At 38.2% G+C, this 23883-nt stretch overlaps 1 protein-coding gene, 1 long non-coding RNA gene and 1 other non-coding gene across 4 annotated transcripts in view; 2 read left to right on the top strand and 1 right to left on the bottom strand.

Annotated features, from left to right (window-relative positions):
• LOC134226236 (ubiquitin-associated domain-containing protein 1) overlaps positions 1–18650 on the top strand; it is a 29817-nt gene extending 11167 nt beyond the window's left edge. For both annotated transcript variants that reach the window (XM_062706860.1, XM_062706862.1), the window contains exons 2-7: positions 2973–3319; positions 4266–4426; positions 4483–4688; positions 4751–5219; positions 5280–5418; positions 18311–18650. In XM_062706860.1, the coding sequence (XP_062562844.1) occupies positions 2973–3319; positions 4266–4426; positions 4483–4688; positions 4751–5219; positions 5280–5418; positions 18311–18465 (1477 nt within the window). In that variant the 3' untranslated portion in view covers positions 18466–18650. The remainder of the gene's footprint in view (positions 1–2972; positions 3320–4265; positions 4427–4482; positions 4689–4750; positions 5220–5279; positions 5419–18310) is intronic.
• On the top strand, positions 3645–3719 carry Trnaa-agc (transfer RNA alanine (anticodon AGC)). The gene has a single exon. It is a non-coding gene; the product is annotated as a tRNA-Ala (tRNA).
• A 2985-nt stretch (positions 18651–21635) lies between the features above and the next one.
• On the bottom strand, positions 21636–22840 carry LOC134227955 (uncharacterized). Its single transcript, XR_009983801.1, has 4 exons — positions 22575–22840; positions 22424–22518; positions 22161–22362; positions 21636–22104 (listed from the first exon to the last, which is right to left on the bottom strand). It is a non-coding gene; the product is annotated as an uncharacterized LOC134227955 (long non-coding RNA).
• Positions 22841–23883: the final 1043 nt, after the last annotated feature.

The following is a 23883-nucleotide window of genomic DNA, read 5'->3' as shown; positions in this document are numbered from 1 at the left end:
ATTTACAAAAGCGAAGCAATTGGAATAAGACGCCCTCGCCCAACCGAAATGGAATGATAGTAGTGCTTAAGGAAGAGCACATAGACCAGTGCATGATGACGTAGGTTGACAGTTCACAGAGCTTTTTCACCGGGACTTAGCCTCTGGCGAAGCTTCCGATTAAATTGTTTCGTCATTTTATTCGCATGTAGATGTCCTTTGCAACTGATTTCATGCTGAATGCAAAGAATATCATTAAAATATTTGGATCACAGCAATTTTAAACTAAAAATATGAATTTTAATTTTCTCATAATTGATTTTTCTTCTAACACCTTGTAAACAAGCTCTGTGAACTGTCAAAATAAGTGAGGTTAAGTTAGAGTTTGCATTGGTCTATAGACTAACGCAAAATGAACTCCCCTAAGAAATTATGACGTTTGAGCAGGTCGCATAATGAACGCAAAATGAACTTTTGTTCAAGAAAACAACTCGCTCAAATGTCAAAATCCGTCGGTGAGTGAATTCGATGAACTCCTGCATAAGTCTATACTCCTCCGCAGTGTTGGTGACTTAGAAGAATTGCCAATATTCATCCGGGACAAGACAGAGTGATCCGTGATGTGACGGTACGAACAAACACTGGAGAGTATTGCAAGCCTAATACGCATATTGCTGTACTATCAATTGAGTGCTGCATTCTGACGTCACAAATGACTGAGATGAATACCAGTTTGACAGGTAGCAGTGGTTTGTTTATACTTGGCTGTTTGTCCATTTTAGAAATTAAGCATCTAAAATTCAATTAACTATGACGAAAAAATGTACTTACGATGTTTCACCTCACAAAAGCCACCGGGAAGCATACTCCCTTCATATCGATAGGTGTTCACAAAAAATTCAGAATTTTTTCTAGGTCCCTGTAAACAAACCACTGCTAAACGTCAGAAGAGTGAGATAAGTAAGAGGATGCAGCACTCTATTACCGACAATGACGTATGTGACAAGAAGGTATAACTTGGGCCAAGCCCAAGGGGGGAGTATGTTATACACGAATCTATGACAAAAGGTCGAAAGGACAAAAGGTCGAATGACAAAAGGTCGAAAAGACAAAAGGTCGAAAAGACAAAAGGTCGAAAGGACAAAAGGTCGAAAAGACAAAACGTCGAAAGGGACAGAAGGTCGAAAGGACAAAAAGTCGAAAGGGACAAAAGGTCGAAAAGAACAAAAGGTCGAAAGGAACAAAAGGTCGAAAAGAACAAAATGTCTAAATGGACAAAAGGTCGATAAAGAACAAGTTGGGTGTATTCTATAGGAATTTGTTAAATGCAGAATTTGTTAAATGCAATGTTCAAGCAGAAATAGCACACTCATCTCATCAATCAAAGCTGAAGAATGAGCAATTTTCAAAGAAGGAGTAATTACTATAAACCAATATTATGAATATCTAGATAGTTCTGTTAGAGATAAAAAAGATAGCTAATTTAAGAAATGAATAAAACTTGTATTGCACGAGACAGAATTGTCCTATACAGTTGGCAAAAAAAAAAGCATTTTTATTTTCCACTATTTTTAATAATAACACATAAAATCATTGAATGAGTGCAAATAATAGATGGAGATCTAGATTTTCTAAATGTCACTTCAATCTGTCTAAATAGTGCACGCCGCAGCCACGCAAGTGCGCGCATTAAAATACACCGGTGTGTAAAGGCTCCCCCAGGCCTAAGCAATTTTATTGCCGGGACAGCGATAGCTTGATGCCACGATTCTATCGTTGGGTGGATGCTCGCAATGCACCATTTACGCTTCCATACCAACGGCGACAGAATCGCAGTCGCCAGGCAATAGAATCGCGTCAAGATTGTCTCGTCGCGTGTGTTTGAGGGAACCTTAATACATGCCGGTGTATTTAATGTGCGGCGTGCGCCATTGTGAGAGAACGAAGTTACATTTTGAAAACTCAAACATCCACCTGTACTTATTGAATGAGTTTTATTTAATTATTAAAAAATTTTAAAAAATAAAAAAGCAGAGTTTTGCAAATTGTGTAAGGCAACTCTGGTGCGGGATTGAATCTCCCCGTTTCAGTTTCTTGTCTATTTCGACCTTTTGTGCCTTTGGGGCCGTACACATATTACGTAAGCACTTATGGGAGGAGGGGGGGGTCGGTCAATATCTTACGCTCAATATAAATAAAAAATCATTTGTATGAAAAAAATCTTACATGGGGGGGAGGGGGGGTTGAAAAACCCAGAAAAAATGCTTACGTAATAAGTGTACGACCCCTTTTGATCTTATTGATCTTTTATTTCTTTTGGCCTTTTGTCCCATTCGACGTTTTGTCCCTTTCGACCTTTTGTCCCATTCGACGTTTTGTCCTTTCGACCTTTTGTCCCTTTCGACCTTTTGTCCTTTTCGACCATTTGTCCCTTCGACCTTTTGTCTTTGGACGTTTTGTCTTTCGACCTTTTGACCTTTCGACCTTTTGTCTTTCGACCTTTTGTCCCTAACCCGTTATACACATGTTACAAGTAGAAAGCTAGAATTTTTCTTCCAGTGTAAACATGCATTTATTTATTTTGGTTTGCCCCTGTTTGCCCATGAAGCAAACAATTTCCGTTCAGTGGATATTTGAATTTGAATTTTTGTGTAATTTCTATATCCGGTTTGAGTAATCAATTGCGTGATCATCAAAGCAGATGTTCGTGCTTTCATTCCGCGTTAGAAACGTTTTTGAGGTTATACTGAATTCGCTTCGCTTCTCACGTGTATTTCTGACCAATCAATAAATGCTTATTGATACCTACCCATTCTTTACAATAATAAGAATTAGTTGAAAATTTCTTTGCTTTGGGAGTACATTTCATTAATTTGTGAGTCATTGGTATGTTTGAAAAAAAGGTGCTCTAATAAAATCATGAAAACAAAAAATTGTATTTCTTCCTATCGCATTAAATTCTTTATCTTCTTTTTCTTTTTGTTTCATTTCAGACAAAGCTCCGTTTCCTTGGGACGACCCGGTTCCAGCTCCACATCCGAAAGTCACCTGTTAGCCGTTGAGGGCTGCTCCTCGCAACATCACAGCCGAAAGACGACTCTTCTGTTGCGCATCATCAGTCCACGTGGTGGCATCGTTTGCATAGAGGTTCCCCAGGATTGCAATGGTAGTCAGCTGAAAACCCACGCGCTGGAACAGTTTGCCAGTTGTTCTTTCTCGTTGCCCCATTTCTCATCGGATATTGATCAGCTGGTGGGCATGTATAAGCTGATACGAACGAAAAATAGGACCGCCTTCCTGGATGGACACACGCTACAGAAGCTAGGCGTTCGCAATGAGGGTGGGTTGTACTATTATTTTGGTATTGAGGTTGGAGAGCAAATCCTATGCTTCCATCCATTGATTCCCTGTACAATTACGATTGCTCTGGTCAATCACGGAGTAGCAACTACGAAATGCACGGTCATCATACTCTATCAGTGCATTTGCTGATGCAGAATGTGTGTAACCGCCAGACATTTAAAACTCTCACGCTCACTCTAATGTGATTTTGTGGAAACGTTGGTTTGGGAAAAGAATTGTGAGTGCGCCGACTATGCGTCCGATTTCATTTGGGAATCTCGGGCTCATTCCAGTAGCCGCTAAGTTGTGAAAGTCGACAGAGGTCCTTCGTAGCTTAGTCGGTTAAAAGCACCAGTCTAGCGTACTGAGGGTCGTGGGTTCGAGTCCCATCGAAGGAAAGTGGTTACCTCCAATACATTTTTCAAAACAGAAATCTTCCACGTAATGTACATATTAACATCTGAGTTTCAGAACATTGAAAATTAAAGTGTGTGTTGCATTTGCATATCCGTGGTTGATTTGTTGTATCAATTTGTATGTAGAAGGATATGTTAATTGAACAAAAATTAACATCTGCTAATTGATGCATCGTGTGCAGTTTAATCATTATAGGGTTCCACTAAAATATTTTTTTCGAAATTGATCATGTTTCAAGAATCAGAAATGGCACAAGTTGGTTGATGCTTTTTCAACTTAGAAGGTCATTTAGAATCAGCAGATCAAAATTAAGTAAGTAAGTAAATACACAATTCGGGGAACATCACGCCTTCTTGTACATGGCGAGTCGGATCCTCTGGGTTTTTTACTCTACATAAGTGCATTTATTGGAGCTTTAATCACAATTATTACATCTTTTATAAATCAACACATAAATGTGTGCTGCCTTGCTTTTATGGCAACTATTAATTTAGAATACGTTGTTTATCGAAGTTACGTTTTTACAGAGGAATTTTTGTTGGTGGTAAAACGAACGGATTTTATACCTACGGAGGATAACCTTAAAGGACCAACCATAGCTGAAGTGCTAGCTGCGACAAAGCAAGTTCCTCTGTCACGTACCAATCAGGCAACAGCAAATTTCAATGTTGGGATGCTGCAAACCGATGTTAGTACTTTCATATATCTGACCCATTTAAAGACATATTTTGACTCTTACTGCAGTTGCAGCAGGATCTCCGTAGAATTCTTATTTCCCTCGCACGTGCCTCCGCTTTTGTGATAGGGTCCGGTTCTTGCGCGGAAAAGTTAATCGCTTTGTTCAATCAAAGGCTGGTCAACCGACGTCGGCATCAGGTTCGATCAGTCGAAACGCTCCTCGAGATGGGATTCTCGCTGGATAAAATTCATCAAGCAATGGAAATCACCAAGTATGAGGGTCACTGCTAATTTACATCTGGAACCATTACAATTTAATTTAATTTTGCTTCAGAAATGTGTTCCCCGCCGCTCTGGATTGGCTAATACAAAACGATAGCTCGGTAAAGCTGCTCAACTGTGATACGAGTACAGAAATAAGTACAAGAACGAACTCCGCTGTTAGCGACAACAACGAAGCATCGACCAGTTCTGGCGATCGAGCACCGCCTCTGGCCGAAGCGGAACCAGACATCGACGAACCAGCAAATACCTCCAATGTGCCCTCGAACTGTGGTAGCCCCGGCGGCGAGGATGAGCAACGAGATGAAATCCCAGACCAGAAAGATAAAAGTGAAGAAAACAAAACGCAGGCCTGTCGCAAAATTGATCACGTGGAAGTGTTATTGGACATCATTCGGCAATACTCGGATCGGGATGTCTACCCGGCATCGGAGATGGTTGCTTCCATAGTCGAGATGGGTTTCAGCGAGAAAAATGTACGGGAAGCATTGGTTGCGACCAGGAATAATCAATCTGCGGCGGTGAGTTTTTAGTTGATAAATTTGGAAATTCAAAGCAGTGGACAATTATTAAAATTTCAGTGTGAATGGCTGCTGGGAAATAGAAGTAAAAGTTTAACCGAATTACGGGATGGATTGCCTCAGGATTCTCCGATTCTACAAGTGCTACTATCCTCTCCTCAAGTACAAATTAGCTTAGGAAATCCAAAAATGTTTATAGGTAAGTAACTCTTTGACTTTGACTTTCTCGAAAACCAAGAATATTGGATGAAAATCACCCCAAAATTAAAATTTCCAATCAAAACATCCACATGATGTGGACATCGAGTATTCAAATATTAGCTTTATGGAAAAGTTCAAGATTTTGAAGTTGAAGGTTGAATATTGCTCAACGTTTTCTCAATGTTCATAATTCGATTGCACATTTATCTAAAAAACAAATATATTTTTCAAATTCGATTATCTATATATATAAAATCTATATATATAAAAATGAAATGGTCTGTGTTCGTATCCGCATAACTCGAAAACGGCCGGATAAATTTTGTTCATTCCTTCAGCAGATATGTTCGTTATAGTTTCCGACGGGTTTATAGGGTATTCTCCCATGTGAAAATCACAAGTAAAGTTGAGTAGATTGTAAAAAACTAAAGTAAAGATTCGTATGGGATTTTCGCATATGCAGTTCACAACGCGCATTTTCGCCTACTATGCAGGACAACGTCTGTCGGGTCAACTAGTTTTAAGGGTGTCCTACGAAAGGCTGAAACACATAAGGCTGAATACTCATAAGGCTGAACTCAAAAGGTTGAAATCTCGAAAGGCTGAAAGTATCAGAAGGCTGAAATGTATCGAAAGGCTGAAATAGATGGGATGAAATGAATTCCAACCATACGATATGTTATACTAACTATGTTTAGTAGTTGGATAGTGAATAATGAATAAAGAATAGAGAATGATGAATAGAGAATAAAGGATGAAGAATAAAGAATAAATAATAATTTTATTTTCATTAATTAAGAGGCTTTCAGCTCTGCTGGTTTACCTCTGGGTAAAGAATAAAGCATAACGAATGAAAAATAAAGAATAAAGAATAAAAAATAAAGAATAAAGAATAAAGAATAAAAAATAAAGAGTAAAAAATAAAGAATAAAAAATAAAGAATAAAGAATAAAGAAAAACAAATAAAGAATAAAGAATAAAGAACAAAGAATAAAGAATAATGAATAATGAATAAAGAATAAAGAATAAAGAATAAAGAATAAAGAATAAAGAATAAAGAATAAAGAATAAAGAATAAAGAATAAAGAATAAAGAATAAAGAATAAAGAATAAAGAATAAAGAATAAAGAATAATGAATAAAGAATAAAGAATAAAGAATAAAGAAGAAAGAATAAAGAATAGAGAATGATGAATAAAGAAGAAAGAATAAAGAATTGAAAATGATGAATAAAGAATAAAGGATAACTAATAACTAGGAGAAGAAGAAGGAAGAAGACGGAAGAATGGAGAAGGAAAAAATATGAAAGATTGAAGAAAGAACATAGAAAAAGGAAAAGGGAAGAAGTAAGATAAAGATGGAAGAAGTAATAATGATGAAGCAAGAAGAAACAAGGAAGAAGGGAAAAGGAGGAAGAAAATGGAAGGGAGAGAGAGAAGACAGAAGAAGGAAAAAGGGTGAGAGATGGGAGAAAAAACATAGAATAAAGAAGAAGAAGGAAAAAGTAATATAAAGGTGGAAGAAGGAATAATAATAAAGCAAGAAGAAACAAGAAAGATGGAAGAATGAAGAAGGAAAAAAGAAGAAGGAACAAGAATGAAGAAAAAAGAAAAAGAAGAAGATAAAAGAAAAAAGAAGGAAAAAGGGCAAAGAAAGGAAAACTATGGAAGAAAACAGGACGAAAGAAGAAAGAAAGATGAAAAAACAAGGGACAAGGAAGAAGGAAAAAAGAAAGAAGAAGGACGAAAGAAAGAAAAGGAAAAAAGGTTGAAAGAAGTAAGTAAGAAGAAGGAGGAAGGTAGAATGAGTAAAGAATAGAGAAAAGGGAATAAGGAAGAAGAAATTTGGAAAAGGAAGAAGGTAGAGGAAAGAAGACAGAAAGGGTGGAAAAACAAGGTAATGAAAGAAGGAAGAAAGAATAAAAAGAAAAAACAAGCGAAAGGAAGAAGGAAGAAATAAGAAAGCAAAAGGAATGAATGAAGAAGGAAGAAGAAGAACAAAGAAAAATAAAGGAAGAAGAAACAAGAAAAAAGGAAGAAGCAAGAAGGAACAAGGAAGGCAGAAGAAGGAAGAAGGAAATAGGAACATGAAAGGAGGAATTAAGAAGGAAGAACTATGGAGGAAGAACTAGGAAGAAAGGTCGAACGAAGAAGCAATAAAGAAACAGAAAGAAGGAACTAGGAAGGTTTTAATAAGAAAGAAGGAAAAAAATGAAAAAAAGTAGGAAGAAGAAAAAAAAAGAAGGAAGTAGGAAGAAATAAGGGAGAATAAAGAAGCAAAAAGAAGAAGGGAGAAGAGAGAAGAATAAAGAATAAAAAATAAGAAAGTAATCTTGGCAAGAATCAAAAACCAAATATGTACAAGAACCAAGAACAAAAAAGTCTTGTTCCTTTCTATGTTACCTCAACATTTTTTGAGCTGTGTAGACTAAAAAATAAGAATTCCGTATAAAAATTGAAAGACAACAAGAAGTTGCAAGAAGGTTGCGGATCATTTTAGTTTGTGCCCCTATTAACGTCAAATGTGAATTCTTCCACTAAAATTGGTTTCTCGCGATTTTTCAGCCTTTCGAGTTTCAGCCTTTTGTTATTTCAGCCTTATGTGAGATTTTTACTTTTCAGCCTTTCGTGTTCAGCCTTATGAGTTTTCAGCCTTATGTGATTCAGCCTTTCGTGGAAGACCCAGTTTTAAATAGTAATAAATTGATTGATGTTTACTTTATTCAAAAGCAGTTGCGTTATTTATTAACAACTGCATAAGTTCACTTCCCTCAATCAGTTTCGAGTGGAAAACGAACAGCACCGTGGTGCAGTCGATTTGTTTGTGGTGCATGTTCGATTATGAAATTAACAGAAGAAGAAATTCGGTACAACTTTGTGTGTCGCATCCACTGCCCTAAGTTTAGTGGTTCCGGATCAGATAATCTCGGCGCATGTGAGCAGTTATTTCAAAAGAAAAATGCTACAACCAGTGGTAACAAAAGTCATAACATGCAAGTGATGAACGCCTGACATTAGATTCGTAATTACCCTGGGGTAACTTTTCAAGCTATTTTTACGCTGGTTTACGTTATTTTTAGGCAATTTAAAGGATTTACGCATTTTTACGCGGATTTCTTCACGATTTTTAAAGTCACTACCGTGAATCGCATGTTTGTCGCATATGAATAGGAAACCCACCAAAGATGATACAGATATGCGATTCACGGCAGTACAGGAGAAACTAAAATCGAATCCAGTTAGTTGTTCTTTCCTTTCTCGTATACAAAGTATACGTAAAGGCTCTAAGATCACTCTAAATCCGAACTTCTGACAGAAGGCTCGGAGACCCATAGTGTACCAATCGACTCAGCTCGACGAATTGAGGTGATGTCTGTATGTGTGTGTGTATTTGTACAAAAATGGGAAACACACTTTTTGGTACTAGGCATTATCCGATTTGCTCGCAATCGACGTGGAATGCGGTCTAGTTATTTACTATTGAAAATAGGCTTGATCAGCCATTGCGTTCTGAAGTTATTAAAACAAACATTGTTTTTTTGCCAAAGGCCTGGGATTTTTTTTAAATCGAAAAAAAAAACTGTTTTTAGAAGTTGCTGCAATGCATTCAAATTTGGGTGTCCTATGAAAGGCTGAAACACATAAGGCTGAATACTCAAAAGGCTGAAATTGATGGGATGAAATTAATTCCAACCATACGATATGTTGTACCAATTATGTTGAGTGGTTGAATAGTGAATGATGTTTGAAGAATAGAGAATGATTGACTAAACTTGAAGAATGATGAATAAAACATAGAGAATGATGAATAAAGAATAAAGAATGATGAATAAAACATAGAGAATGATGAATAAAGAATAAAGAATGATGAATAAAGAATAAAGAAAAATAAATAATAGAGAATAAAAAAATGAAGAATAAAGAATAAAAAATAAAAAAATAAAAATAAAGCATAAGGAATAAAAAATAAAGCATAAAGAATAAAGAATAAGGAATAAGGAATACAGGTATACCTCGATTATATGGACTTTTTCGATGCAAAAAAAGTCCATATAATCGAATTTTCCATATAATCAAAGCAAATTTTTTTTCTCGAGATTTGTGTTACACGATGAAATAAGTCTTAAAAGTTGAAAGAAAATATCCATATATTGCCTTACAGTCTAATCCGCATGTGAGCCCAAACATGATAACTCAGTAGATTATGATTTTCTATAAGAACGTAATCTTTTTTTCCAGCCGCTAGATTCTAAGATTACGTTAGTAACGAAGACTTCGCCCAGCTCAATGTGAGCACACTAATATACTTTTTCACGAATTCTAACTACAGTGCCTTCCTGTTTCAGCAACAAAGCAAACACTGAGTGGTCGAGAAAGGTATATATATATATTATTTAGTTAACATCTAAACAGATAACACTGAATCAACAATTTGACGCCACAATGCACGGTTCGAGGCCGCATCTCTCCATCCTCGGATACGCCCCACGCTCGCCAAGTCGTTCTGCACCTGGTCTGCCCATCTCGCTCGCTGCGCTCCACGCCGTCTCGTACCTGCCGGATCGGAAGCGAACACCATCTTTGCAGGGTTGCTGTCCGGCATTCTTGCAACATGTCCTGCCCATCGTACCCTTCCGGCTTTAGCCACCTTCTGAATACTGGGTTCGCCGTAGAGTTGGGCGAGCTCATGGTTCATTCTTCGCCGCCACACACCGTCTTCTTGCACACCGCCAAAGATGGTCCTAAGCACCCGTCTCTCGAATACTCCGAGTGCTTGCAAGTCCTCCTCGAGCATTGTCCATGTTTCATGTCCGTAGAGGACTACCGGTCTTATTAACGTCTTGTACATGACACATTTGGTGCGGTGGCGAATCTTTTTCGACCGCAGTTTCTTCTGGAGCCCGTAGTAGGCCCGACTTCCACAGATGATGCGCCTTCGTATTTCACGACTAACGTTGTTGTCAGCCGTTAGCAAGGATCCGAGGTAGACGAATTCCTCGACCACCTCGAAGGTATCCCCGTCTATCGTAACACTGCTTCCCAGGCGGGCCCTGTCGCGCTCGGTTCCGCCCACAAGCATGTACTTTGTCTAAGGTATATGTTAAATTCAAAAACTGGCTTTATATAGAAGGACTGACACTTGTCCTCTTTTGATTTGATCGCAGCAAAATGAAACCGATGGAAAATGTTGTCCTATTGTCTACTATTGAAAATTGGCCGGATTGGACTATGGGCTCAGAAGATATGGTCAAAATGCATTTGTTTATGCAAAAATCGCGTAGAACAGTCTCACTTTTCTGACACTTATCTTTAAAAGATCTCCTTGCAACAAGTTGCGTTTGATTGATATTCTTAAAAAGAATTTAAATCAATGTAAATAAGGGGCCCTATCCACGTATCAGTGTCATTTTTACAAGAACCAATTGACATTTCCCGCCAAAAAATGTATCTCGTTTTATTGTCTCAGTTAATTCTTTGACTTATTTAAGTTCTACTTTTTCACAGAACTAATATTTTAGAATAAAAAAAAATCGGAAAAGTGCCGCACGTTTGAAGAATTGGAATTGGCCTTATTTTAATTCAAAATCGGGCGAATGTTAGGCCAAGCTTGGAAACCAGCACTATTCGTCAAAAAGTATGGGTTCTTTGGGAAAGTTGTCCTCAAAAAATTGAAGAATCGATTGAGCGGATAAAAATTGTTGACGGGAAAGGTCAATTGCACAGTGCACCTACACCTGCTAAGTGGAATATTAAAGGATAAATTGTTATGGCTATTTTGGACTATGTTCGTATATTAAAGCAGGGCTGTATTTTGCAACGGGTTTTAAAATTCAAAACGACGCACAGTAGCGGGCCCTCATAAAAATCCCGGACAAAACTTGAGATTGCATTCAAAATTTCACCACCGCGCGCTGTTGTATTTTGTACAACACTAACGAAAAACACATCGCTCACATTACACAGCATGAACGAGTTTGCATGAGCGTTTCAGGATCACGCTTTGCTGAACGGTTTAGCAGCAATTGATTTAAGAACTGCTAACAAGAACATTCTAAAGATATTCAATTTCTTTTCCTACCGTTGAGCGTCAGTATAATCCTTAAGCCTTGTGCTGAACAAATGTGAATACCAGGATATTCGTCAACATTTATTTATTTAAACATAAAGATTGTTCGAAGAGTTTCAGTTTTTTACATTCAAATAATAAATAAGTTCGTCCAGAAGAAATAATGCCAGGTTTGAAAACCATTTGGAATTTTATGTATCACATATTGTTATCACATATTGTATTGTTATAAACTCTTCCAGTTTCGTGGATATACCTAAAAAATCAGTCTCAGTGGGTCCGATTTGCTGGATGTTAATGCATCATCCGCCCTTCTATACTTAATTCCATGCACCAAAAGCAGAAAAAGGTTGGAAGCAAATATCTAACAGCTAAATATGGCAATCTCATCTTATCACTTGCTCCGCATACTGTCAGTCTGACAATTCACTTCACGTTTTCGTATGGCAGAGATCACCAAAAATACCCACCTTTTTGTAAGGACGTGGCCGTGGCTGTTGCAGATTAAAGAATTGTATATTTATCATTATATACAATGAAATTTTTCAACGCGAAAATGGTAAATCAATCAAGCCAATCGAACATATGACTCAGAGTGCATCTCCATATATAACATCATAACATGTCTTACGGGCCTTTATTCGCCCCAATGTACCATAATAAATATAGAATCAATGTAAAATATGACTTACAATATTCAACATCTTTTTAAAACCCCAAAACACAAAAAAATTGAGCGAAAAAAAATGTCCATATAATCGAGGTAAAAAGTCCATATAATTGAGGGTCCATATAATCGAGGTAAACCTGTAAAGAATAAAGAATGAAGAAGAAGAATAAAGTACAAAGAATAAAGAATAATGGTCATAGAATAACTTCTTCTTCTTCTTATTGGCATTACATCCCCACACTGGGACAGAGCCGCCTCGTAGCTTAGTGTTCATTAAGCACTTCCACAGTTATTAACTGCGAGGTTTCTAAGCCAGGTTACCATTTTTGCATTCGTATATCATATGAGGCTAACACGATGATACTTTTATGCCCAGGGAAGTCGAGACAATTTCCAATCCGAAAATTGCCTAGACCGGCACCGGGAATCGAACCCAGCCACCCTCAGCATGGTCTTGCTTTGTAACCGCACGTCTTACCGCACGGCTAAGGAGGGCCCCAATCATAGAATAACGAATAAAGAATAAAAAATAAAAAAAAGAACAAAGAATAAAGGATAAAAAATAAAGAATAAATAAAAAATAAAAATATAAAGAATTAAGAATAAAGAATTAAAAATTGCACAAAGAAGAAGGAAGGATGGAAGAAGAAGAGAGAAAGAAGATGGGAAAAGGAAAAAAGATGAACGATGGAAGACAGAACATAGAAAAAGGAAGAAGGAAAAAGTAAAATAAAGCTGGAAGAAGAAATAATGATGAAGCAAGAAGAAATAAGGAAGAAGAACAGGGTTGTTACGACTACGCGGATTTTGCGATTTTCGCGGATTTCGCGGTTTTCGCGGATTTGGCGCGGATTTACATTAGGATTTTAGGGGCTCGCGCGGATTTAGTTTTAGGTGGAAATTTAATAAATAAAATGCTAAACCTAAGGAAGTTTATTTGAAAATTAGTTTGATGCCCATCTAGATGGGTTATATTTTCTGCAGAAACTGCATAAGTCCATTTTACACAATTTCGAGAAAACAACAAAAAACTGTTTTTGAACAATTTGGCACCGAATCTTTCGATTTCTTCGATACAGATCAATACACCCTGTGGCACTTCTGGTGCAAAAACTGTACGCAGTACTCCACAATTGCTCTTCAAAGTGCGTGGACATATGTAGTTTCTCAAACAAACGAAAAAAATTTCATACACTCCTGAACAAAATTTTTTTTTCGTATTTTTTGCCAGAATACGTATTTTTGGACGAGGATTCAGAATATATAAAAATCTCATTTTGGCCAAAAATGTTACATATGCAGTTTCTCAAACAAATGGTTCAAATCTAGTTTCAAGATTATTGACATTATTTTATTTGTCCTTATTTAATGGCATGCATTACACTCTCAAGAATTATTTAAACAAATGGTATGAGGAGAGATACGCCACTTTTTGTCATTTTCAATCCATTCTAAAACATGATGCAAACAAACCATGTCTATAAGTTCTTCCGCAGAAAGTTGATCAATAATTAGAAGATGATTCTCACAAGTTATTTCTGGCGGTTTTTTTTTTATTATATTTTCGGTTAACTCTGATTTTACAGGATTACCAGCAGAAAACGAAGAAACTTCCTAAAGAAGTTTCCACAAGGGCCCTATGATGATCCTTGTATAAATTCATAATGCATAAAGTCATTTTTGGAGGAATTTCCTGGAGTATTGACCGCAAGAATGACTATAAAAAATCGAAAAGAATGCCATTTTGAATTCACAAAAGAGTTATAGCGATGATCACAGAAATTTCTTTAATAAGTGCTCAAAACAGAATTGGGAGTTTTTTTCCGCAGGAAGTCGCCAATCAATTTCTGCAAAAAATTTTAAAGCGAATTCCGTAGGAATTCATAAAGGGATTTCTGCAAGTAAGCTCTGAAGATTTTCCGCAGGTTATGAGAATTAACTTGAACTCACGACAAAATCCCCAAATGAATTACAAAATAATTGCCCAGGGGAATTTTTGTAAGAATGCTCGGAGGAATTCCAACAGATAATTTGGAGCAACTTCTGAACTTCAGCAGATTCAAGGGCAGTTGGATTTCTGCAAACATTTCCATGAAAATTTCCGGAGGATGAACCGCAGAAATTTCTGGGATGAATCTGCGCACGAAAGATGAATTTCTGCAGGAGTTCTTGGAGTTTTTAAATGAAATTCCAGTAAGAATGGTCAAACAATTTCTGCATGAACTTTAAGAAAAGCTTGTTACAAGAACTGAAGGAGAAATAACGGAGTTTACGCAAATTATTCTGCCGTATTTCCAAAAAAAAATTCTGATGTTTCTAAAAACATTCCTCTGGAATTTTTGAAGGAATTTACGCTTGATTCTGAATTCAAAATCAACAGAGCTTGAGCAACTATGTTAGATTTTGTATTAAGTGGTTTTTTTTATATGAATTCAAATATTTGTTTTACAGAAATTTTGTTTAAAAAACGGAGCTTCATTGTCTAATTCCTGAATATCTACGCAAGTTTGTCTTGTGATCAATATTTACAACAAAGCTGCATAATTAATTACTTCAAAAGAAATTGCGGTTTCGGCAGATTTTTTAATATTTGCCACGTTTATCTTTAATCAATTATGATCAAATCTGCAAATAGTTTTGACTGTTTAGTTCTTGTTCCCTTAGATTCAGTACTTCCAGTGGTGAATGGGGCCATATAGAATGGTTGTAATACTTACTGCGGTTTTATTAGTCCTATTAGCATTTTGATACAAACATATGTTGAAGTTTTAAATCATATTTGAAATCAGTAATATTGTAAAAAAGAACTTGAAGAGAAAAAGTTCAATAAATTGTTTTACAAAAATTTACATGTAACGTGTATTTGCTTAGAATTTAGATCTAGATCGCGCGGATTTGGCGCGGAATGGATTTCATGTCGCGCGGAAATGGCGCGGATTTGATTTTAGTCGGCACGGAAAATATTTCAGGATCTCCGTAACAACCCTGGAAGGAAGACAGAAGGGAAAAAGAAGATGAAAATGGAAGAAGGGAAAAGGAAAAAAAGATGAACGATGGAAGACAGAACATAGAAAAAGGAAGAAGGAAAATGTAAAATAAAGCTGGAAGAAGGAACAATGATGAAGCAAGAAGAAACAAGGAAACGATAAAGATGGAAGAATGAAGAAGGAACTTGAACGAAGAAAAAAGGAAGAAGGAAAAATGAAAAAAAGGAAGGAAAATAATGGAAAAAGAAAACCGAATGAAAGAAGAAAGAAAGATAAAGAAACAAGGGACAAGGAAGAAAATAAAAGAAGAAGAAAATAAAAAAGAAGAAAGGATGAAAGAAAGAAAAGGAAAGAAGGAAGAAAGAAGAAGGTAGAATAAAGAAAGAATAAAGAAAGAATAAAGAAAAAGGAATAAGGAGAAAGGAAGATGGTAGAGGAAAGAAGATATAAAGGGAGGAAAAACAAGAAAATAAAAGAAGGAAGAAAGAAGAAAAAACAAGGAAAAAGAAGCCTAACGAATGAATGGAGAAGGAAGAAGAAGGACAAAGAAAAATTAAGGAAGAAGAAACCAGAAAAAAGGAGTAAGAAGAAGAAAGAAGGAACAAGGAAGGCAGAAGAAGGAAGAAGGAAATAGGAACAAGGAAGAAGGAAGACAGAAGGAAAAAAGAAGAAGAAAATGGAAGAAGGGAGAGAGCAGACGGAAGAAAGGAGAAGGAAAAAAATGATGAAAGACTGAAGAAAACAGAAGAAACAAGAAGGAAAAAGTAAGATAAAGATGGAAGAAGGCATTATTATGAAGCAAGAACAAACAAGGAAGAAGGAAGACAAGAAGAAATGATAAAGATGGAAGAATGAAGAAGGAACTAGAACGAAGAAAAAAGGAAGGAAAATAATGGAAAAAGAAAACCGAATGAAAGAAGCAAGAAAGATAAAGAAACAATGAACAAGGAAAAAAGAAGAAAAGAAAAAGAAGAAAGGACGAAAGAAAAAAAGGAAAAAAGGAATAAGGAAAAAGGAAGAAGAAACTAGGAAAGGAAGAAGGTAGAGGAAAGAAGACATGAAGGGAGGAAAAACAAGGAAAAGGAAGCCTAAGGAATGAAAGAAAGAAGAAGAAGAACAAAGAAAAACTAAGGAAGAAGAAACCAGAAAAAAAGGAGTACAAAGAAGAAAGAAGGAACATGGAAGGCAGAAGAAGGAAGAAGGAAATAGGAACAAGGAAGAAACAAGAAGGGAAACGAAGAAGGAAAAAGATAGAAGAATAAACAATGAAAAATAAGAAAGTAATCTTGACAAGAATCAAAAACCAAATACAAGAACCAAGAACAACAAAATCTTGTTCCTTTGTGTGTTACTTCAACATTTTTAGCTGTATAGACTAAAAAATGAGAATTCCTTATAAAAATTGAAAGACAACAAGAAGTCGCAAGAAGGTTTCGAATCGTTTTAGTTTGTGCCCCTATTAGCGTCAAATGTGAATTCTTCCACTAAAATTGGTTTGTCACGATTTTTTAGCCTTTCGAGTTTCAGCCTTTTGTCTGAGTTTTTTTTACCAGGTTTTCATATTTTTTTTTTTTTTTATGAAGGTTTACTGGCGGGACTCTGAATAGAGTAGAAACCTCTGCACCAGGCCTTTGATGATACCGTAGCATAATTCCTTTCGAATCAGTTTGCCAGCCGTACACGGAACATGTCGTCCAAGAAGACGCTGTTGCAACTGAATCAGAGGGAATTACGTTCATAAATAGTCAGACAGGTCTCATGCTAACTAACATCGTTATAGTTTAAAGTCATTTTTGTCATTTTCTTGTCAGAATCAAACTATTTTGTCAGTTTTTATGCTATTTAGACGTCTATTGTCATTGTACGCGCTCAAAATCGACCGAAGCAGTTTATTCGACTCACATGGAACATGTTGCCAATGCTTCATCGTAGAAACTGAGCCGGAAGTTTTTTTTTATCAAGTATAAGAAAGTGTTCAATCCCCGATTTATAAAAAATGAAGTGTTAATAACTTTTGAAGCAGTTTCCCAGCCGTACAAGGATCATGTCGTCCATTAAGACACTGTTGAACTGGCTCAAAAGACATTGCATTTACAACTCTAATAGATACTCTCTCCCATTATCTCATTCCTAATCACATACATTTTTTTTAATCTTTCGTTTATTTTGGAGGCTCAATTGCCGAATCATATATATTGATCTGTACGATGTCATTCTTGTCTTTATGGTCAGAAGGTATGAAGTATGCGTTTCTTGAATTACTTTGTTTGCCTAAGTTATTGGTTCATCCTGTCAATACTATCAAACGCAATGTAAGTTATGTCTTGTAAAAAATGGAAACTGTTCGTGCATTTAGTCTTTTTTATTGTTATTCCTTTGTCAAGGTATTACTATTATTATGTTCTAATAAGTAGCTTGATCGTTTCCAAACTAACTGTCATTATCTATCATGTACTAATGATCAGTTATGAGTCAGCTATAGGATTCACTTTTCGGTGGCAAAGTAAAGCTTCATCACGCCTATTCCCTACTATTAGTAAAAATTATCGTGAATGACGCCGTCATAAGATTGTTCATATACCATCATTATAATGTGTGGTATTTTTTATTATTGCTCTTCGAAGTGAGGCATAACAAAATAAAAATGGCACCACGTTCCTAGTTTTGAAAAAACTTCTACTCAGTGAATCCAGCAGTCAATTCCCTACGAATGTCTTGAACACTTTGTTTTTTTTTTAAAATAAATACCTAGCTAGCTAAATGTAAGCGTGGCTACGACTCATCGTCACAGGGAACGCATCAGAAAAGTATTGACGAAAAGAAGAGAACTCACATCATTATCACTGATGAAAAAGGCCTCTGCCTGACTGCACTACCATTCATGGCTCCAAGACACGATGTCCGTTGGATTACATGCATATGCCGTAAATTAGTGCGTCAATGCCAGATATGTAACGCGGCACCAAACAAAAATAGTCAACATGTGATACCACCACGACAGGATATGTCTTTGGTTGCCATATCAGTGCTAATGGCGTAAGCCGACCCACCGCGGCAAGGTAACATATCCGAGGGGAAGGTTTTTACCAGGTTTTCATATTTTTGCGATAAAAATAACCCGCGTTTAAATTAACATTAATGTATAACTTTCTGTTTCTACTTCCACAGCGCTCCTCTCCATGCTAGATAATTCCTCAACAATGACGATGTGGCTTAGTGATAACGACATCTCTTCAGTTCTAGGCCACATATTGCGTACGTACCACGAAGAGAAACACATTGTGGCAATCAATCAGTTCAACAACGCACAAAGCTTCAACTAAAGCTTGTAATATGCCTAATAGTTGTAGAAATAACAGCAAGTTATTGTCGATGCACCGAAATCAAACAATTAACGCAAAGTGGAGTTTTATGGAACAGTTAAGTAGTGAGGAGCAAAATCAAAATTCGTTGATTTTAACCATAAAAACAGAAAATAAATCTTTAATGTGACACAAAATCTAAAAAATGTTGATCATTTTTGAATTATTGCTAACATAAGCTGTCAATCATTCAGTCACTACTTAAGTAGCAGTAGCAGCTTTCAAAACACTGTACACCAAGGTAGCTTAGTATGCGAAATGATTCTTGGGTCTTCCTGAAGTTTCACAACTTTTCTACTCTACTCGACTGAGTGAAATTGTATTGCCATTTCTTTTTCCAAAGGAAATTTTACTCAATTTATGTCAAAAGTGCGATCATTCAAAATTTTAATAAGAAATGAGTAAAATTAAAAAAAGAAAAAGAGACGGAAATGCACTTTAACTCATTCGCTGGGTAGATGAAAGTTGAAGTGTACAACGTAATTGTAAGAAATTTCGAGTATTTCCCCTTAGGTTTCGATTATTTATTCATTGCTACTACCGAACAAATGACATTAGTGGACAAAAAGAGTCGTAAAGACAACCTTAGAGCAGTTTCGTTGCTCCATTCATTTCTTAGCTTCCGCTTCCTTCGAAAGGAACTTTCCAGTAGTAATTTTCTCATATCATAAAGCGTCATCCTTCAATAACAGTAAGGATAATTCTCGTTCAAACTTTTGCAATAATATCAGATAGGTAGAAGTTACAAAAAATGCATTGTTAATTACACCGCGTGCCAATTACCATTTAGCAGCAAATTCAAAATAAGAAGAGAAAGCGCTTTTGCACACAGACACACTCAAATATAATCACGCAACCAAACAACGCATATTAGGTGTTTTAAGCAAGAGCCGAGAATCAATTCAATAGTATATATAATATTACAAGGTACTACACATAGAAATTTATACGGAAATCCTAACAAGTAACTATTGATAAAGTTCCAAAGCGAACACCAAAGAAGTATTTTAAACAGCAAAGTGAAACATCTGACGCTGAGTATTACAAGGGCTATAATATATTCCTTCGAAACTGATCGCTGTAGAAATTTCACTACGATACTAAGTGCGAGAAGCGATATTGTGATAAAATGATGTTCGAAGAAATAAAAACAGAACAAAGCGTATATTTGATGGCCTTTTCTAATCAGAATCCGAAATCAATTATTTTAACCACGAGTTCACATTGATTTTATTAGTATATACTGCCGCGAATCACTCGCTGTCGCTGTCCTATCTTTGCTGGCTTTCCTATTCATATGGGACAAAAATGCGATTCACGGCAGTATTGTACTTGTCACGTTGGAAATTTAGTTTTTAGGAAATTTATAACAAGAATTATAACATAGATTCTTTAGTTTTATAATTTTGAAAATTTAAAGATCCAGAAGAGATTATTTTAATGTATATTTAATGAATGGCTCATGAGTTCCAGGGATTTAGAGGGGAATTTTAAGATATCTTGATTATACATGAGATTCTACGTGATATTCTCCGAAGTCCTGGTCATAGTTTTATTTCTTTTTATGATGATGCATAGTGAGATTCCGAAAGATTCTGAATCGATTTCACTTGAAAAAATTAAAACAGTTTTCAAAAGGGTTAAGTTCTTTTTTTACTTTTATTACCAGACTAAGGCCGGAGTGGCCTATGGAATACATAAACGTCTTCTCCATTCAGCTCGGTTCATGGCTGAACTTCGCCAACCACGCAGTCTGCGGAGGACCCGCAATTCGTCCTTCACCTGATCGATCCATCTTGCCTGCTGTGATGCTCGCCTTCTTGTTCCCGTCGGATCGTTGTCGAGAACCATTTTCACCGGATTACTGTCCGGCATTCTGGCTACGTGCTCGGCCCACTGCAGTCTCCCGATTTTCGCGATATTAACGATGGATGGTTCTCCCAACAGCTGATGCAACTCGTGGTTCATTCGCCTCCTCCACGTACCGTCCGCCATCTGCACCCCACCATAGCACTTTCCTTTCGAAAACTCCCAGTGCGCGTTGGTCCTCCACGAGGATCGTCCAGGTCTCGTGTCCGTAGAGGACTACCGGTCTAATAAGCGTTTTATAAATAGTCAGTTTGGTACGGCGGCGAACTCTATTCGATCGGAGAGTTTTGCGGAGTCCAAAGTACGTACGATTTCCTGCCATGGTTCGTCTCCGAATTTCTCTGCTGTTATCGTTATCGGCGGTCATCAGTGAGCCCAAGTACACGAATTCTTCAACCACCTCGATTTCGTCACCACCGATACAAACTCGTGGTGGGTGGCTCACATTGTCCTCTCTTGAGCCTCTTCCTATCATGTACTTCGTCTTCGATGTGTTGATGACTAGTGTAATCCGTTTAGCTTCGCTTTTCAGTCTGATGTAGGCTTCCTCCATTTTCTCAAAGTTACGTGCCATGATATCGATGTCGTCGGCGAAACCAAATAACTGGACGGATTTCGTGAAAATCGTACCACTCGTGTCGATCCATGCCCTTCGTATAACCCCTTTCAAGACGATGTTGAATAGCAGACACGAAAGACCATCACCTTGCCGTAACCCTCTGCGCGTTTCGAATGGACTGGAGAATGCACCTGGAATTCGAACTACGCACATCACCCGATCCATCGTCGCCTTGATCAACCGTATCACTTCCGGAAATCCGTGTTCGTGCATTAGCTGCCATAGCTGATCTCGATTGATTGTATCATATGCGGCTTTGAAGTGGATGAATAGATGATGTGTGGGCACGTTGTATTCGCAGCATTTCTGCAATGCCTGACGTACGGCGAATACCTGAACTGTGGTAGAGCGTTCACCCATAAATCCCGCCTGGCACTGCCGCCCGAAATATCTATTAGGGCGGCATAAAATTTGGGAGAGTACCTTGTAGGCGGCGTTCAGCAATGTGATTGCGCGGTAGTTGCTGTAATCCAGCAACAATCCAGTAGATGGGGCATACGACACCCTCCATCCACTCCTGCGGCAGTATATCATCGTCCCAATCCTTGGTAATGACCCAGTGCAGCTGTTGTGAAACGACCTCTCCGTGGAAACAAGGGGATTAGTCGGTCCGGCTAGCAACAATAAACGCCATAAAACATGATTCTGGTGTGCATACTTTATTTCCCGCTTCTCACATATTTTCTTCTCCTATTATCCCTCTCTACCCTACTCTTCACCTATCTGTACTTTAACACATCTTCTCTTCTTCACTGCCTTCGGCTTGCTTCCCGTGAGTACTCACGGTTACTGCTCTTGTCCACGCATGCTCGAACGTATCACTCGCCAGACGTCGAAAGCGCTTAATCCCATCGTCGCCTACTTCGTTCCTCACTGTCCGGCCGATTGATTCCGCTCTCTCCCCTTCTCGCTGCGGGCGGAAGCAAAGCTAGTCAGTCCTCGTCGCCAATACGGTGTCTTTGCCGTTGCTCCTATTTCGAGAGCCGAGAGCTGCTTGTGGTCGGAATCTTTCCACGAAGTGATTCTTCCAAATCTTCTTAGAGCAGTGCCTTCACCGAGCGATCTTCGTCCTGTGCCAGTGTGGCCTGAATCTGTAATTATGTAAAAGAGCCCTGACATCGCCAGAGTTATTTCTCCGCCACTGTATTGAACGTACAAATGGGCTTACTTCGTTTAGAAGGCTCTCCTTTTGCTCCAGGAGCGATATGATGGGCTTCCAGTAGTTATGCGATGCGCAGGTAGTTGGCTCGCAGCGGTTAAGGTTTTTCTACCCCTTACCCTCTCGTCGGTGGTGTGCTACTCTCCAGGCAACGTGTTCGTGTGTCCTTTGTTTTCGGCCGGTTCCAGGCACCTCCGAGCGACGGCGTGATCTGCGTGATCGGTGTGTTGGGTCGTGTTAAGCGTTTTCATTGCTAATGTCAAACAACTAACCTGAATATCTCGCTGTCGTTTTGCTCGTGCTATCAAACCATTCGTGTTCAACAAAGTATCTTGCCCTCTTCTCTATTCCTGTGCCGGGTATTTTCCTGTTAGAGATTGCAATCTGGTTAATTTGCGCATTTTCTTGCTGGACTGAACTAACCTTCAAATTCCGTTGCACTTCGTGTGTACTTCGCCAGGAGACTGACCGTTCTTATCCGGAGCTTTTTTCAGGAGATCAAGGCCGCTGTGCAAATTTCCGGAAAACTTGAATTGCGGAATTAAGCAACAACTTCTATTTCTGTGCGATTCAACACCACATGCACACGATGGACCGACGATCGAGGAGTAGCACCTTTTGCACGATGTTGATGTCAACGTTTCATCGTTCTTTTTGAGCAGAAGGGAAGTTGAGTTGACAGCTCTGCTCGGCTCGTGGTTTCAAAACAATTATTCGTTTGTTTTTATTTTCAAGCGAACTGTACCCTGCAGCATTTGATTACACTAAAGTTTGCACACTCAGAAAAAATAATCTTGACTAACAGTGCTAATGTAACACAGCGCTCTAGTCAGTGCTTCACCACCGTGTTTAAACAGCTCTCCTGGTAGTTGGTCAACCCCGGGCATTTTGTTGTTTTTCAGCCGGCCAATTTTCTCCTGGATTTCCTGGAGATCTCTTCATGTTTTTGATCTTTCTGCTGGCGCTTTTTTGCCTTTCTCGTATACAAAGTATACGTAAAGGCTATATGTACGCTTTGTATAGGTGGATCGGAGATCCATAGTGTTATATACCGATCGACTCAGCTCGACGAATTGAAGTGATGTGTATATGTGTGTGTGTGTTTTTTTTCTTCCTGAGCAATGGAGGGGGAATCTGCTCAACATACATCCTGGGTTGTCCAGGAAGTGCGGGGTTAGGGACCACCTCCGACAGCAAACGAGGGAGGCAGGACTACATCCCCGACTCGCTAAACCGTTTCCATTGCCGCCAAGCCCAGAACCACAACCAGAAAGTAATGCTTCAAAGGGGGGCCAATGCACGACGCACCCTCGAGGTTAGCTGCGTGTCCTTGCAGCATCGAACATCGTGACTCGCTTTTTTAGATGAACACCATGGTATCGTGCCAGCGCATTGCCGTCTTTCCAGGTGGCCTTACCACGCCCTATGTCCTCGGAAGGTGGGAAGGGTAGACTTCGCGCTTGCTTCCCTCTGCACGACTGGTATCAAGAATGATGATGCCGCGTGCACCCCAAATTGACCTCTCTGCGATAGGGTCTCGGAACCCGCCCGGTTGACCGACGCCGCGAAAGCGACGATACCATGTTGTTCTTCGCGCGGCTACTTGTTCGATAAAAGGATCGAGCTCGACCACAGGGCATGACCACCGGTATGACCCATGAAGCCGACTCCGAACCCTTGGACCACCTCTTGTTTGCGCCTGAACTAGCCATCCTTAATCGAAATTGATTGG

Source organism: Armigeres subalbatus, chromosome 3, assembly GCF_024139115.2.
Source record: "Armigeres subalbatus isolate Guangzhou_Male chromosome 3, GZ_Asu_2, whole genome shotgun sequence".
NCBI lineage: Eukaryota > Metazoa > Arthropoda > Insecta > Diptera > Culicidae > Armigeres > Armigeres subalbatus.
Note: the sequence above shows the minus strand (reverse complement) of the source record. Positions and strands in the feature narration are given on the sequence as shown.